This window comes from Pelecanus crispus, chromosome 2 (genome assembly GCF_030463565.1).
Source record: "Pelecanus crispus isolate bPelCri1 chromosome 2, bPelCri1.pri, whole genome shotgun sequence".
NCBI classification, from domain to species: domain Eukaryota; kingdom Metazoa; phylum Chordata; class Aves; order Pelecaniformes; family Pelecanidae; genus Pelecanus; species Pelecanus crispus.
In genome coordinates this window covers 3,451,784-3,468,905 of record NC_134644.1, presented here as the reverse complement: position 1 = coordinate 3,468,905, position 17,122 = coordinate 3,451,784, and the positions used below count along the sequence as shown (strand labels likewise).

The 17,122-nt window shown below is 46.3% G+C and overlaps 1 protein-coding gene across 4 annotated transcripts; it reads right to left on the bottom strand.

Moving 5' to 3' along the window:
- Window positions 1–618: 618 nt before the first annotated feature.
- Window positions 619–15,124, bottom strand: ARF1 (ARF GTPase 1). 4 transcript variants are annotated; one of them, XM_075706365.1, is made up of 5 exons: window positions 15,067–15,124; window positions 4,930–5,109; window positions 4,133–4,243; window positions 3,315–3,439; window positions 619–2,200 (listed from the first exon to the last, which is right to left on the bottom strand). In XM_075706365.1, exons 2-5 carry the CDS (start codon window positions 5,075–5,077, stop codon window positions 2,039–2,041), a joined length of 546 nt encoding a protein of 181 aa, XP_075562480.1. In that variant the 5' UTR covers window positions 5,078–5,109; window positions 15,067–15,124; the 3' UTR covers window positions 619–2,038. The 4 variants fall into 4 exon arrangements, with proteins under 4 accessions (XP_075562480.1, XP_075562478.1, XP_009490747.1 ...); XM_075706363.1 differs by lacking the exon at window positions 15,067–15,124 and adding an exon at window positions 5,297–7,047; XM_009492472.2 differs by lacking the exon at window positions 15,067–15,124 and having other exon boundaries at window positions 4,930–5,328.
- Window positions 15,125–17,122: the final 1,998 nt, after the last annotated feature.

Sequence of the window (17,122 nt, the reverse complement as noted above, 5' to 3'; positions counted from 1 at the left end):
GCTTTCCCCACAGGAGAGGCTGCTCTCTAACCTGTATAATGTACATTTCATCTCTCCCAGTTTTCCAGCCTGTGTTAAAGGGGAAATTTGCTGCAATTCCAGCCAGGAAAAGAACCGGCAGCGAGCCAGCAGCCCGAGCATGACCATCAGCGATGAGGAACTGCAGCTGAGGGGGGAAGGTGGGACGATGGGCTGGGAGGAGCTCCGTCCCGGGTCCGCAGGGGACTGCAGAATGGAAAAATGCAAAACAAAGCGTTTAGGAAGGTAGACTTCATACTTCCCACCCCCCCGGCCTCAAAACCTGCTAAATCACAGATCCTGTTATTAAGTGGGATCAGCAGGAAAAACAATCTGTTGCGGGAAGAGGTGGGACTACTCAAGCAGCTCAACAGATGCCCTCGAGGCAACGGAGGGGCTCCAGCAGAAGCCAACAGGACCAAAGACCTGCTGCCCACCTCCTCACCCGCAGGAGTCCCACTAGGAATATTTTTTTGAAAAATACGGGAAATGTGCTGAAATTTTCACACAAATTGTGACGCGGCAAAGCGCTGGTTGGACGCACATTAATCCAGCACACAGCACTGTACAGAGACGATACAAACCAACGTGATACCAGTGCAAGTTTCATGAAACTTTTTATTCAACAAGTATCTCATTGTGATTCTGCCAAGATGATCAAATGAACAGCAAGGCATAAAAAACATGAAATAGTTAAGAGATTTTCATCTAATAGCTTTAATTACAGTGCTTGTTTGTCGAAATGAAAACTGAACACAAGTATACAAAACAGTTGCTTACTAATCGTGTATTGAAAGCAATAAAGGTTTCCACGACACTAAATAAACCAGTTCCGATAGTTCCTCAAGTTAAAGTTTAACAAGCTCCAGCTTCTTCAGTGTTTATCAAAATACAAAAGAAAAGTAAATAGGTCTTTTTTTCTGATGGCAAATCTGAACCTTGCAGTATGAGGGATGCCAAGGGTTTTCACACATATACAGATATGGGATTGTTCCAAAATGGGATTGAATACTTCTAGAGTGGAATGACTCTCCAAACTCTCATGCTTTTTTTTTTCTAGACGCTATACATAGATGTTTGGTGTTTTTCATGGCAATTCTTACGTTGAGTACAGTACTTTCTGCCTATAGAGCTTAGGACTAGTACAGGCTGTGCTTTCTGTGGAAAGGTTTGCCTTCTGGAGTGGTTTACGCACCAGAAAAGTACAAAACACTTTTGACAAATACGGCAGGCTAAAAACGTGACTTCTGGAAATTACTCAAGTTCAATGGAAGCGATAAATCTCACCTGAACCAAAAGTCAGAAGTTTAGCATGAGTCCCGCAAGCTCATCTAAACCAGGTCCGACAAATCTTTAAACGAATACGAACAAATATGAGCACAGGCAATGAGCTACAGAAACAGCCAGAGATCTATTAGTTATGATCTGTTCTTTAACCGGATGAAGCTAATTGGGTGTCGATCATCGCTTCACCGTTTCAAAAAGAATCAAAAGTCACCACATTAGAGTGAGGACAGCAGAAGCTGCGTCGAACGTTTGTACGTTGAAGTGTTTTTACTTTTCCTTGACTATTTAAAAAAATACAGAATTCAGGTTAAAAACCAACCACCAAAATGTATCTCACAGATCTCACAACCCAACCGAGATAGCATTCAGCTCTACTGCACAAGGACCACTGGCAACCCTTATGTTAACCCGCTTAAATCCCTTCCGAGTACTAAACAAGTGAGTTGATTCTTTACAATAAAAAAGCTGAGTAATATTGCATAGGAGTACCAGAAACTGCCTCATTGGAAACAAAAACTATTTACATTAAATAAGAAATCTAACTGTTTTCAGGCTTTATTTGCCACATTTACAGCATGATGCAATATATACTGTGACAAAAGAAATGAAAACAGCTTCCGGCACTCAATACCACAAAGTAGCACAGTTTGCCACATTAGAGTAAAGCAAAGGGCGAATAGGAGGAAATAAGAGGGAGGGGTGGAAAAAGAGGGAAGAGGAAGGTTTTATGGTTTCATTTCTGGTTTCGGAGCTGATTGGACAACCAGTCCAGTCCTTCATAGAGACCGTCTCCACTAGTGGCACAGGTTGCCTGGATATACCAGTTCCTGTGACGAAGAGAATGCAGTCCAAGTTTGTCTGTGATTTCTGCTGCATTCATCGCGTTCGGCAGGTCCTGGGGGGAAGGAAGAAGAGTCATTTTCTCCCCATTCTCTCCCGAGAAGAAATGCCCGCCTCCCTCAACCGGTTTTGACCATCAGCTTTAAAGCTATTAAAAGAAAGTTAAAGAGCTCTCGGAGCTTCTCTTTCAGAAAAGCTCAGTGGAGCTTTTGAAAATAGCATACAGAGCATGTGAAAATAAATTACTTCTACATTCAAGCTACTTCCCCTATACTGACAAAAAGTCTCAAAGGTTTAACACCACGATCAAAAGCACATTATGGAATATTTCTCTCCAGAAAACAGAAGCAAGACAGCTGACGTTTGGATCAAGTCATCAAACCCCTCAACGTTGACCCCAAACTGCTTACAATTCAAGGCCCCTTCCATTCACTTTCCACTCAGGAAATGCTTTCTGTGACTGCAGTTATGATTTAAGACCAACTCTTATCATAAAGTAGGACTGGGCTTAGTACTGCTTCTGCTTATAGTCCACCTTTCCCACTCCTAGGCAAGACTTACAGCTTCTTTACCCTTCACAACTCAGCCTGTGCGATCGATGAAGCAGGATGCTACTCCTTCTGTAAGTCTACCCGTCATATTTAAGACCCTCAACATCTGGGTTTAAGCTACCAAGGCCTTTACAAGCAATAAAAGGCAGAACCCTCAGCTCGCTTTGTGGCCTGGAAGAGCACAGCTCACAGGTCAAGACAAGTACAGTAAAAGTCAGCCCAGCGCTTCCACCAACAACCAGCAGTGCCCTCAAACACCCTAAGTGAAGAATTCGGGGAGGTTCCGGCATTCCGGCCTTCCTCTCTGTTTGGAAGAAGCTTGGGCAGGTGCTGTACTTCAGCCAAGCAAACGGTAAAAACTGGTAGAAAGCTTCCCTAAAACTGGAAAATACAAGCATCTTTATTAGCCAGAACTGTTCAGAAGGATGCTCCGTTCAGATGAGAGCAGGGTGATTTAATCTATGGGTTTGTCATCTTGAACAAAACTGAACAGACATTTACTGAGAGCTTATCCATTATTACACAGAAAACGTGAACGTCAAGATGGAGATCTAGCACTCGCAAGTATGTTGCATGTTTTCAAGAGTTCTTACAGAAAGACATCTTTCTTGGGCATACCTGTTTGTTAGCAAACACTAATAAAACAGCATCTCTAAGCTCATCTTCTGCCAACATTCTCATAAGCTCTTCTCTGGCCTCATTCACTCGTTCTCTGTCATTACTGTCAACCACAAAAATCAGACCTAGAAATAAGCAAACAATCAGAATAAACACACAGCAGAAGTTAGTTGCAAATGATAAATACTTCTGGAGGTCAGAACTAAGCTTGGAAGAGAAATTAATGCAAAACAATTCAGTACCTGTCAGAAAAATACAGTTTTCTTATTACTGTCATCTCATGTCTGAGAGAAAGTCTGTTCTTGCTGAAAGCCGGTGAAAGGAAGTGTTAGTTCACATTTGTGATTTTGGAACTTGTGTGCTTCACCTACATAACCACTCGCTATTTTCCAGCGAGTAGCAACTCTTGAAATCCTGTGACAGGACTCAAAACATGTGCGTATTATAAAGGCGCAGCAGCGAAAGAAGTGACAAACCCTCAGCTCACGGGGCCGTTAAGAGTTTGTAGTAAAAACTCTTCTTTGAAGTGAAGGCAGAGAGCTGTGTCGCTTACAGAAGAAAAGCAAAATTCTGAACTTGCTCTGAGACAGATGGACAAGGAAGACTGGTTTCTAGGTTTCTTCCCATCCCTCTTTGAACCTGCACTAGCTTAACAGAAGAGCCAGAGCAGCACATAAACACACCCTTTTATAGTAACAAATATCTGCTCCCCGCCCCAACGCCCCGCAAAAAAACCCCCTCACAAGATTATCTTAGTAAGGACATTAAAAAAAACTGTTTAGATTCTGGAAACCTGCGATTTAAGCATTCAGACTCACCTTGTGTGTTCTGGAAATAATGGCGCCAGAGTGGTCTGATCTTATCCTGACCGCCTACATCCCAGACTGTGAAGCTAATGTTCTTGTATTCTACTGTTTCCACATTGAAACCTAAAAGAGAAATTGTGTGCAAATTATCTCAGTTAAACATAGTTGGCTCTGGACCTATTGTATTTACCAAGTCACATGCAGAATGTCACCACAAAAAAAAGTTATCTTAACATTTAAATCTACTTTCAAAAAGCAGAATCCTACACTGAAGCCCTCAAAGCAGACAAACATGGGTTCTTTGGAACTCCTGCTCCCACCACCACCCCCGCTGCGATCAAACTAACGAACAACGGCTGTAATTGCTACCTGTGCAGCTACAAAATGCAGAGCAAACTATGTTGCGTCAAAAAACCCTGGGCTTTAAGGACTGCAAATAAGGTACGTCTCTGATCACACAGTTCTCACAGTCACCCTCCAAAAAAAAAAGAAGTCACCCTCAGTTTCTCAGTCTAATCTACTTGATGCCACAACACACTTAGGAGGGCAGGCTGCCCTTCTGCGGCCCATAAAGGGTTGTTCCACGGAGGGAACGCAGCGCAAAAGTCACCCAGTCTCCTCCCAGGCTGGAAAACTTGGCTGTGCCATCTTCATACCACGGTTTTAGCAAGTGCTTGTTCTGACAGTCCAGTTGGGGCAGCACTAAGTCACTGAAATCAACAGAGTGACAGCTGAGAGAAGATACCGCTGCAAACTCTAAGACCCAAATCTCAAAGCAAGCAGTTATAGTATAAATGCAAAAATCTTACCTATAGTAGGAATAGTAGTTACTATTTCACCAAGTTTAAGTTTGTACAAAATAGTAGTCTTTCCTGCGGCATCCAGACCAACCATTAGAATACGCATTTCTTTTTTGCCAAAAAGGCCTTTGAAGAGGTTAGCAAAAATATTTCCCATGCTTGAGATATGTTCTCACTGGCCAGTGAAGTCTAGAGGAAAAACATCACAATATCACTCATGAGTTACCAATGGCTGTGTTCTGACCAGGGCATAATCAACCACAAAAAAAAAAGTAACAGATAATATGAATTCTGTAGATACCCCCAGCCACCACCATACATTATTTTTCCCCATACTGAAGCAATACAAAGACGAACAAGATACACCAAGACTTACTCCTTATGAAAAGACATTGCTCAGAGCACTTGAAGTCTTTCAAACATTCTTTCAGAGATTTTAGTATTAAATGCTGTTCTCAAACTTGTGTTTGCAAAATTCATGGTTTGCTTTTGACACAACTGACCACTTCAGATACTTTGTCCCCCTTTGTTATGGGATAATTTATCTGCAGCCTGAAATGTCACTGTAAACCACACTTTTTCTGATTGACCTGCAGTTAAGAGAAGTTTTAAATGCGTGCTCATCTCTTTGCTGCTTAGCACACCAATAGCTGGTCCTTCTTTTGCAAAGGAAACTCAGAACACAGCTTGGATTCTCTCCTACTCAAAACAGTTTCCTTCCTCTCAAACCGTAAGGAAATGGCCTGCAAACACAATGTAAAGACAAAGCAGTATTTTACCTTCATTAACGTTAGAGACCTTCTCTAGGAAGCAAATCCACATTTACTAAAATTTTAACTACTGAAAATTAATAGCCACATTAAAAGAGAAAGGCTTAGAAATGAATGCTTCTTCCTTCACCGCAAACACTTCTGCTCGGACACTCAGAAGCGATTAACGTCACCGGGAGCTTCCTGTTGGGGAACTGGAGAAACTGCCTCTCCACTCCAGCCCTCCCGCCCCTGTGCCCTTGAGACGGGATCCACACGGCCACAACTCATCCGCTTCTTCCCTTCTTCCAGAAATTTCCCCCCACCGCCTCCCAAACTTACTACTACACAGTTTACAGGGAGTTTGAAAACACCAAGAGAACTATTATTCTGCTCACACAAGACATGAAAAAAAGCAGCCTGAAAGCTTTACAGTGGGGCATAGATGAGGATGTTACACAGCAATGGTGACGGTTCACACCTCTACAGCTGCTTTGTCTAGAAGCTCTCAGATGTCAGTTTGAAGAGACCAAGCCCAGCTGAAAATACAAGCTTAAGACATGTAACATTCAAAGGATGGGTTTCCTGTAAACCAAGTCACACAATTTAAAGCGCAATATGAAGTCTGAATCACCTCTTGAAGATATTCTGTATTTCGTGATGAAGCTGTGCGCTTGAAGCAAAATTCTCACTGGAAGTAGACTTTACAGGATACCTATTTTAAGACAATTAAAACAAGCTTTGAACCGAAAAGCGCACCACAGAACAAAAATCTTGTCCCGCCCTGTTTTGCTCTGTGCTAGGGATGTATGAAGTCGGGCTTCCTCGCTCAGCACCGCCAAAGGTCTAAGCAGGTCTGCCTTTCTCAGCAAACTCTGCTGGATACAATTTTTAACAGGAAAGTTAAGCACTGTAACATTAACTCAGTCACGTGTCTTAGCACAAGCAGCCCACAGCAAAGTTCAGAGTCCACTCCAGAGCTCCTGAATGACATCAATCTCCACTTCAACTTGCTGAGGTAACTCGAGTTAAAGATTCTTTTATTTTATACGATTGAAGCTCAATGCAATCGAAACTTTAAAACTCTAAGTTCCCCTATAAGCCAGACGGGGCAGCCTGGGGATTAAAACCAAACAGAAGGTTTAAAAGTTCTATTATTCCACCATTTCCTTCATATTTCTGAAGCACAACCATGAATATTCAACTCCCACTTGAATATACGAAAGCTGTATAAACAGGAAAGTTAATTAGGAAGTAGAGAAAACAGTTTTGCTAGTCCCTATTTATCCAAATCACTCACACAGCAGGAAATCTCATTCCCCAGCCCACAACAGCAGCTCTTACTGGGCTGGAGGGGAGGGAGGCTGTAAAGCTTTCCTTTGTCCGCCTGCTCATGCCACCTCTATCTCCTACTCCATCTGAAAAGCAACAGTCAGGGTTGCACTGTAACCTTTCACCAGAGCTCTTGTAACCTTCCAAAATGAGCGTTAGAACTTTTGTAGCAAGAGAACCTTACAAGCCCTGCAAAAGAATGCACTTCTTTTGTTTCTGCACGTTTGAAAGTGTAACAGGTTATTAAACGCTTGGATCAATAGCAGTAATCAGGTAACATAGCAAAATCTTAGCATTTACATCCACGACATCTTTCCACACCCTGGAGAAGTCACAGGCTGCCGGATGAGCTGCTACATTTGGCATTAACAGTAGTGAATCCCATTAGATCCTTGTTTTCCGGGCAGCTATTTCCAGGTCAAGTCTGCCCTCCACCACCGAAGCTGCTTTTATACCACCCATCCTCCCTATTTTTACTTTTTGTGAAGAATAGGAAGTTAAGATACATTTAAGCATTTGGTTTCCATTTCCTTCTTGTTCTCTTCCATGTTCCTACTACCCAAACCACTTCTGTAACTTCTCTGGTACTTCAGGGTAGGTGACATTGCAGGAAGTCCCATTTATTTTTACAGGCAGTGAAGCATACTTTACAGCCCATCCCTGCAAGACAAGCGTGTTTAGATGCTGACTAGAAAGTAGCAGAATTATCGCTGTCTAAAAGAAAAATACTAGGAGAAACCCACCTGCAGAACTCCCACAAACCGCTGTGGGTCTCACCAGTAACTTGTTGGATGCTGCTGGGGCAAAAGAGAGGGTCTCTGTCTTCACCATCGGCGGGACCACCCTCTGACCAGCAGCTAGAATCACGTTCATCCATTGCCGCAGAAAAGGAAATCGCACTCCCACGGTTTTGTACATTACACTCCTCTCTCTATGCCATCCCTGCCAGTATTTCATCACTTTCTATTACCTAAGCACATTCACCTCAAGTTCCTTCCTCAGTATCATTAAAATCCACAACCAAATCATCATCACAACGGCGACCAGCCATCAGGTCTCTGCTTTTTAGACCGTTCGTGCTTTTTTTTTAGACCGTCAAATAGCGTAGACACCACCACAGCAGAAACTGCCTGTGACGATTTACAGCCGCTTCACATTAATACAACTCAGTTGAGGGATCACACAATTACTGCCACTGTACTTCAGAGCTGATTCTGCTTGCTTTAATTCTCATTTCAGTCCATTAGTGAAAGCTAACATACAGAGTGTGAAAATACGAGGAAATTTAAGCCCTTTTAGGTTAACCAAGCAATCCCATCACTTTTCAAGCATCTTCAACATTTGCAGTCTATATCAAGACTTGCCAATATATCGCCTATATTCTATACTGAAGCTTAACTGTCTCTTTTCCTCAACCCAAATGTTGTCAGCAATTGCTACACTGATCATTAGAAGCACAAGTTCAATAAAACGCCTGAAAACATAAAAGATTACAGCTTGCGAGCTGCTTGTAGTACTCCAGCACATCTTCAAAAGAGGTATTTATCAGGCTAAGTAGAAAGATTTGCGTATGAAAAGGAACAATTTGAATAAACAGCACCAACTATTTTTGCAGCGTGTAGGTGTGGGTTCCCTCAGCACGACTTCAGCTTCTAGAAATGGAAGCTCACCACCCCTCAGCAAACCTAGATCACCCCAAAACTGAACTATATGACTCTTGTTTCTCCCTGCCCACCAAAGCCCCAAAGCACACCTTCACATAAGTCTACTCCACCTCAAGATCCTCTCAGCAGTAAAAACCTGTTGGGCAGGTTCAGGTAAGATATAATGGGCCATTGGTAAACAGCGAGAAAGACATTCACTGGGCGAGACTGCAGTTTTGTTTCAGGAAACAAGGTATTTTCAGCAACCTGTTTTCTAGTAAGGGATAAATTTAGATAAGCAATTAGGAGAACAGGCAGCCTTTTTCAGAAAGGCTCAGTGTAATGAGTTAAAAATGAATGAGCGTCTGCAATAGCAGGCAGCCTGGTATCTGTTAAAGCAATAGGGCCCGTGAGTAAGAACTAGAATTTGCTTTTATTAATTGTCGGTGGTTAGAATAAGAGCTCTGAGGAATATCTCAAGGCCAAAGAGCATTCAACCCTTAATCTTCTGCAGCATTTTGCATTCAACTGTACGTTAATGTATTTTACTGTCATTTCATTCAGGCTGCTTATCTTGAGAAGTCAAATACGCTTCTAGACCTCCAAACTTCTTGGCTGAGCTGTCAGTTAACAAGCCATCTCACGGACGTACGACCAGAAGGGTATGCAGTACTTCAAAGAAAGTATAGCTACATCTTGAAATCTCTGCATAACCTTAATTTTGCACCTCTGGAAAAGTTCTTTTTGACCACACAGAGATTAAACTTCACTGAGCCAGGAGTTGTGGCAAATGCCATGGTTTCATTCAGGTTTACACCATTTCTTTAAAAATACCACAGCAGACAAAAATCAGAGGCTAAGATAGAGGACGCCATACGCGCTATTTAATCCAGTTATGCCTGCAGTATAGAAATGCATTTATTTTACTTCTACGTAGCAGCACTTACCACTTAAGGCTGCCACAGTGAAAAAAATAATGCTCAAAACTTTTCAAGTGGCATAACCAAACTTGGTGGGCACAATCATTTTGTCATATAGCTGAAAAATACCAGCAGCGATGAAGATCAGTCAAGAAAAGCTTAATTCTGTCCCCTCTCCGCACAGCACACTGAGATACAGAGGTACAGAGGGCATTTGTTGTCTCTGGGAACTATTACGTCTCCCTAGGACGTTCATATCTTGTTTTAAATGCCCATTTCAAGGAGAGACAAACACAGTGCCACTACCAATGACATACTGCATTTCGCAGTCTATAATCAGTCAAAATACTAATGCTAAAGCACAAGCTAGAACCTCAACAGTTGCAGGTTTAATCCAAAAAGCTTTTCCCTAGTAGCCGTCTGCACCTTTTTCTATTTGCTTAGTCACCTATGGCAAGTAAAACTGGTGCGCTTACAAAGACAACTGATTTACTACCAAGAGCAGGTCTCCATTTAAAGGAAAGTCTACTTGACATTGGCTTAAGCATTAACTCCACCTCTAATACAATTATAAAAACCCCAAACCCGTAATTCCTAACCTGGTATTAACACACTAGTTGTATCGGTCACAGAAGAACAAAATTTGATCAATTGTGTTATTTAACAGAAATATTGATTTGAAATCCAGTCAGTTATCATTAGTTGGCCTGTATCATGTTTCTACTTCATAGCATTCTAGGAGGTTTTAAATTAAAATGTCAAGAGAAGCAAAACATTCATACAAAAGATCACCAAGCCCCTGCGTAAACAAGAGGTGAGAAAGCTTTTTTTTTTTTGAGAAAAATTCCAGTTCAGCAGCTGTTACTGGTGTTACATGCAAGAACAACCAGCAAATAATTTAAAGTGCAAAACTAACTTGGCAGGCTTGTTCTTTACAATATAAAGCATGATTTAAAAGAGAATGTGAGAAGTGATCCAACAAGAATAGAACACTGCTAAAATTCAGGATTAATCTAGGGCCACACCACCACTCAGCAGGCACAGTCAGTTAAGTACAGCTGCATTCTTTTGAACTTGAAGTAATTTCTTTACAGATTAAAGTGTTCAGTTACAGCAAATTTTGAAAAATGCTCCTGATCAAAACACTTCTTTATATATAGCCAGGGTGGCCCAATACATGACTATTCCAGTACAGCTGTATTCAACTATTTTTAGAAGTTGTTTACTGGCCTTCCACATCTGATAACTTGCAAGACAACTACTTACCAACTCGAGCCCTTTAACTTTGGGGCCTTAACACTGGAATTTAGCTTAAATATTTTTGATTTGAGTTATCTGAGACTTTAGACCATACTAACACCACTAGGCATAGAGTACACGCAAAAATTAAGACTAGCTAACAAGTAGGCCAGGTCCTTTCTTCACTAGGGGATTATCTTGGACTTAAATACCATTGGAATAAAGGCCACATCAAGAACCTCTTCTCAGAGCTCTTAATTAATAGAAAGTCCTGACTCCTTTATAGTTGTACCCATTAAAACTAGGTGAGCGTAAACTGTGGAGATCAAAACCTACCACCGCACAAATCTTCCCCCACTTCACATTGGAGGTGCTTCTGCCAAGCATGAGATGGAAAAGACGTCCTAAATGATCATAACCTCGTTATCTGTCTTTTAGGAGAAGCTAGAGGAAAAGGTACTGGCTTTGAAGCATCACGTGAAATAAAAGTTAAAGATATGTAACTGTACGTGGATCTAAAGAGGCATAGTTGGATTTGGCCACCAAAGGCTTGCAGTGACCAACTAAAAAGCGCCCAGATGCACACTGCATGTTCAAGGCAGACAGAGGACGAGTCAACCGCGAGCGAGAAGCTAGGTGAAAGAAAAGCCAAGGCAGAGCTGCTCCTTATGTAGCACCTTCGTTCAGCCTAAGTAGGTTGAACATCTTGCTGTCTATAGACATTACCCAGATAGCGCATTTTCCACATGCTGCAACATTCTCTTGAGAGCACTGGGCTCAGAGTGGCAGGAGAACAGAAAATATTTCCACTTACAAGATCAAAACAAGGGCAAAAGAGGGAAACTTTCCTTTGGGGTCATGCCTATCTCAGACACAAGAAGAACTTGCTCCTAAAATACTGCTCAGAATAAAAAAAAAACCAGTCAGTACCAAGCAGAGGGCAGGTCATTTGACTTGATAGTCAAAACCCAAATCAGAGTTATTCTCTTATTCTTGCGGGAGCAAGCTACTTCTGTTTCACAGCAAAATCTCCAAACTATTCTGAGCAGTTACACACTAACATGCATAACTCAACAGCACGCAAACCAAAACACAGGAAAAACACATATCTGGTCTGAAAAATATTTTATTTAAAAGATAGGTTGACACGTGGAAAAGTACAGAAGGAGTCACTGTTCCTGCTTTTAGATAAAGCACATCCACCACCTCCCTGCAGACTACCTGTAGCTGCTCAGGAAATAAAGTGGTGCCGACAATGTAGTTGTGACACCCAAGTTTGGGCTGTGACTTCACATTCACCTGTTAAACAGTGAGTATACTGCTGTGAGAACCGGTTATTAAAAAGCATTTATTTTCAGATAAGCGTTGCACAGGTTTTTGGAGGCTGAGCTATTCACAAGTTCAAAAATCTTACATTTTAAGCCAAATACCCTGTTACTCATTTGCAGTGACTGGGCAGTTAAGTCAACATTTGCACTCAGAGTAGAAACAGCAAGAACTCACGTAAGAGCTTCGGTAACGAAACTGGCTTTTGGTTTGGGGAAAATGTCAAAGCAGAGCCTATGCAGCTAGTTGTTAGGTACAAGATCAGCGCATGAATAAGAGCTATATTAGACATGAGAGTTTTATTAGAACTGAAACATCAGCAGAAGTAGTACCATAGTCCTTCAAAGTTTGCATGTGTTAGAAACAAGAAATAAAATTGGATACTCGCAAGCAGAAAGAAAAAAAATGCTGAATAACACAGAAAACCAGCTGCTGTAGTAGGAAGCTGATTATAAACTTCTCTAGTCATCAGTTAAAGAAAGGGAATAATGGCCGAGGACAGTGCTAGCTCTAATAGAAGCTCTATAGCATGCCAGTAGCAAAACTTTCAAGAGATTTCTAAAAAAAGAAACAGAACTATTCCTTTTCAGAAAAAGTTAACTTGTGTTCACCAAATTTATCCACTCTAAGGCAATCTAGAGGCTTGTGAAGGTTATTGAAATCTGTAAAAATTCTTGCTTGAAAGTCCATCTTTACACATCTCAGCAGCTTTTATTTTGGAAGTGATCTTTTAAAGAAAGGTGGTTCTTTACACTTCACCACCGCAAATTCAGCTGGAATCTTGGGTTGTGAGCTTTTCCTCCTTCCATCAATTAATGAAATCAACGGCTTATCTGATAATTGTGCCTCAGCAAGATGTAGAAATGCTACTGCTTAAAGCAGGTTTTCAAATGGGTGTAACTGGAGCACAACACAATTTGGTGAATTATAAAGACTAGAATCCAGCCCCCTACTCCCACACACACTTTGTTTGCCTGGAAAAGCTGTGACTAGTCCTACCCCCCCTTGGTCAGCATGACTAATGCACACAGAGGGAAGTACACACACCGAGCAAAAACGCACCACTCCTGCCCAATCCCGCTTCAGATTCCGACAGTATTTCACAACCAGGCAATCTTAAGAACTCGGCAAATGCCATCGGGGGCTGATTTAGGTTCAGGTGTTTGCCTTTTAACATGATCCAGCAACTATGAGGTGTATCACAGACTATCGCAGCAGCAAAGGCTGTTCTGAGCGGAGATGACATCTGCTTGAGCCATTTTTACTCCTGATGCTCGACTGCAGTAGAAGCGTCAATAAACTTGGCAAAGCAGTTGAGTTTAATAGGTTCAAGTGAGGTGAGTTTCCTCACCCTTTCACCCAATGTAATTACTACAACAGGGAAAGCAGTCCAACAGGGTTCGCAGGCACTGCAGACACGTTTTTAACAGAGGAAGTCAGCGGCATCGTACCAGCCTCATAAACTTGCCTTTCAGAGAATCCCCTTCTATAAGAAGGGGAGTAAGATTGTGAATACTTATACCAACATTTTGATTACAAAACCCATGAACAAAAGCCAGGAAGAAGTCCTCTAGTTCAGCTACAGTTCCTTTTTCCTACAGAAGCGCTCCAAACCAGTAGCAAAAAATAGTAGTAACGATATTGCCAAATGACCTTGGACAATTTACTTTGACTCGATTCCTTTGCCTGAAAAATAAGGTTAATAGAATATGCTGCAAAGCAGTGCTGTAAGCCTTGCCGCTTGCAAAACAAAGTTCAAAGTATTATATAAATAGTTCGCATTTTAGTTTTTGACAAAGCTACATTTCAAAACAAGACCTCTGGATACAACTCTAATCAACCTGTGGAATTTGGTTTGGCAAGAGCCTAACAGCAAAGCAACAAGGTCAATGTCAAACACAACATTTAGGCGGCTTTATGACCCTGCAGAGTTTTAGTCATGCTCTGCTGGGGCAAAGGGACGCCTCCATGAAAAGGCTCGCATAGCTGGCCTATCAATTTATCAGACTGAGGTTATCAGCCCAAAGTATCATGTTAGCTACTCAGAAAGGCAGGATATAGTATTTTCAAACAGAATATAATATCCTCCTAGCGGGAGCTGCTATGCCAAGGAAAAACTGACCTCCCAGACCATCAAACACAAGCCACGGATGGCAAACAGAGTTTGCTCCAGGCTAAAGCTCAACTTCTTACCATCACCGCCCAGCAGAAAGCCCTACTCAGCAGCCAAGGGCTTACAGAAAAATAACCTCTCCCCTACGAGTTTCATCCAAGCTTCATTTCCCCTACCCGGCTACCAGATCCCCGAGGTTCGCTACGATGAGGGTTTTCGAGGGAGAGCAAAACGAGGAAACACCTCTCTCCTCCGACCCGTTCACGGGCGGGGCAGAGGCCGGAATGAACGAGTTTGGGGAAAGGAGGAGAAGCCCATCCCGCCGCATCCCGTCTAATTCCCCAGTAGGGGGAGCGGCGCCGGGCCTTGTGCAGCTGGCTGGGGAGTTGGAGCGGTCCCCCCCTCCCGCCTGTGCCCACGCCTCGCCAGCAAGGAAACGAAAGGGCTGGCAGCCCCCCCCCCGGCCAGGCCACCCAGCCCTAAAGGCGTCGGGGGGGGAGGCGGATGGGGCAGCGCCCCAGCCAGGCCCCCCGCGGCCTGCGCTGCGGCCTGGCTGCGGCTTCCTCCTCCCGCCGGCACCGCCGCCGAGCGAGGGCGGTGGTCGGGGCGGGGGGGAGAAGGACAGAAAGAAGCGACCGGGCCCGCTCCCTCGGGGCCCGCCGCCCCTTCCCCTCAGCGCCAAGGCCGTGGCTCCTCACGGCCGACCGCGGGCCGCCGCCTCCCCCCGGCGGCCGCAGGGTGTGGGCGGGGGAGCGGGGCGTCGGCGGCAAGCAGGAGGGGGAACGGGCTGAAGGGAAGGGAGGGGAAGGTGTCGGTGAACCCACCGGCGTCGGCTGCTGCCCCGGGCAGTGGCTCTGTCTGTCCTCGGACCGTCCCGCTCGGAGCCGGCTCCCCCCGCGCCTCTCGGCCGCTCTCCGTCCAGGCACACAAGATGGCGGCGCTCGGCGGCCACGTCAGTGCCAGCCCCGCGCGGGGCACCACGGGTAACCGAGGAGGGCAGCGGGGAAGGGGCGGGGCCGAGGCGGGAGTGGGCGGGGCTACGCCAGGGAAGGCGCCGGGCTGGCTGGGCTGGCCACGCCCACTCCCTGGCCACGCCCCCGCAAGCTGGCTCGTGACCGGATGTGGGGCGCGCGCGGCGGAGGTGACCGGCGGGCACCGTGCGGGGTGCAGCGTGCAACGAGTGCGGGGCCGTGCATCCCCCCGGGGGGGCACACACTGATGTGCCGCGTGCAGTGTGAATTGTGCAACGTGTGCGGGGCCGTGCATCCCCCCGGGGGGGCACACACTAATGTGCAGCGTGCAGTGTGCACCGGGCACCGTGCAACGTGTGCGGGGCCGTGCATCCCCCCGGGGGGGACACAGACTGATGTGCACCGTGCAGGGTGCAGCGTGCAACGTGTGCGGGGCCGTGCATCCCCCCGGGGGGGACACAGACTGATGTGCACCGTGCAGGGTGCAGCGTGCAACGTGTGCGGGGCCGTGCATCCCCCCGGGGGGGCACACACTGATGTGCACCGTGCAGCGTGTGCGGGGCCGTGCATCCCCCCGGGGGGGCACACACTGATGTGCACCGTGCAGGGTGCAGCGTGCAACGTGTGCGGGGCCGTGCCTCAACCCCCTGGGGGGATACACACCAATGTGCACCGCGCAGCGTGCACCGTGCAGCGTGCACCGTGTGCAGGGCCGTGCATCACCCCTGGGGACACACACACACTGATGTGCACTGTGTGTCGTGCAGTGTCCAACGTGCACCGTGTGCGGGGCCGTGCATCCCCCCGGGGGGTGACACACTGATGTGCATCGTGCACCGTGCGGTATGCATCGTGTGCAGGGCTGTGCATCCCCCCGGGAGTGGGGGCACACTGATGTGCACCATGCACTGTGCATTGTGTGCAGGGCCGTGTATCCCCCCCGGGGGACACACACTGATGTGCATTGTGCACTGTGCATCGTGCAACATGTGCAGAGCCGTGCATCCCCCCCCGGGCTGTGGACACACTGATATGCACCGTGCAGTGTGCACCGTGCACCGTGCACCGTGTGTGGGGCCGTGCATCCCGCCGCGGGGGAACACACTGATGTGCACCATGCAGTGTGCTTCGTGCAACGTGTGCGGGGCTGTGCATCAACCCCCCCGGGGGGACACGCACACTGATGTGCACCGTGCATCATGCACCAGGCACAGTGCAAAGCGTACGGGGCTGTGCATCCCACCCTGGGATAAGGGGACACTGATGTGCCCCGTGCATTGTGCACCATGCAATGTGTGCGGGGCCGTGCATCAACCCCCCCCTGGGGACACACACACTGATGTGCACCGTGCACCGTGCACAGTGCACCAGGCACCATGCAACGTGTGCGGGGCTGTGCATCCCTCCCGGGGGAGAACGCGCTGATGTGCGTCGTGCGCCGTGCATCGTGCAGCATGTGCAGGGCCGTGCATCGCCCCCGGGGGCGAGGACACACGGATGTGCACCGTGCAGCGTTGCCCCGTGCCAGGCCCGGCCAGGCTCTGCAACTGGGCTCGTGCACGTGCCACACGGCATCGCACCGCGCTCGGCCGCACGCTTGCGTCGCGGGGCATGGCGGCACGTGCGCGACGCGGTTCGTGTGTGCGGCGCCGCGCTGCGGCGTGCCAGGCTGCTTGGGAACGCGTATGTGCCTCGGGGGACGTGGTACCCGCGCGGCTTTTTGGGGCCTGCGCGTGCCGGGCGCCGATGCTCCGTGTGTGGGGCCGTTTGGGGGTGCGTGCGGTGTCCATGCTGGGCAGCGTTGCCCTGTGGTCCGGCTGCGTGCTCAGGGGTTTGCTCGTGCCTTCTTGTAAGGCTCTGGAGAACAATTCCTGTGGGGAGTGGCTGAGGGAATTGGGGTTGTTTGGTC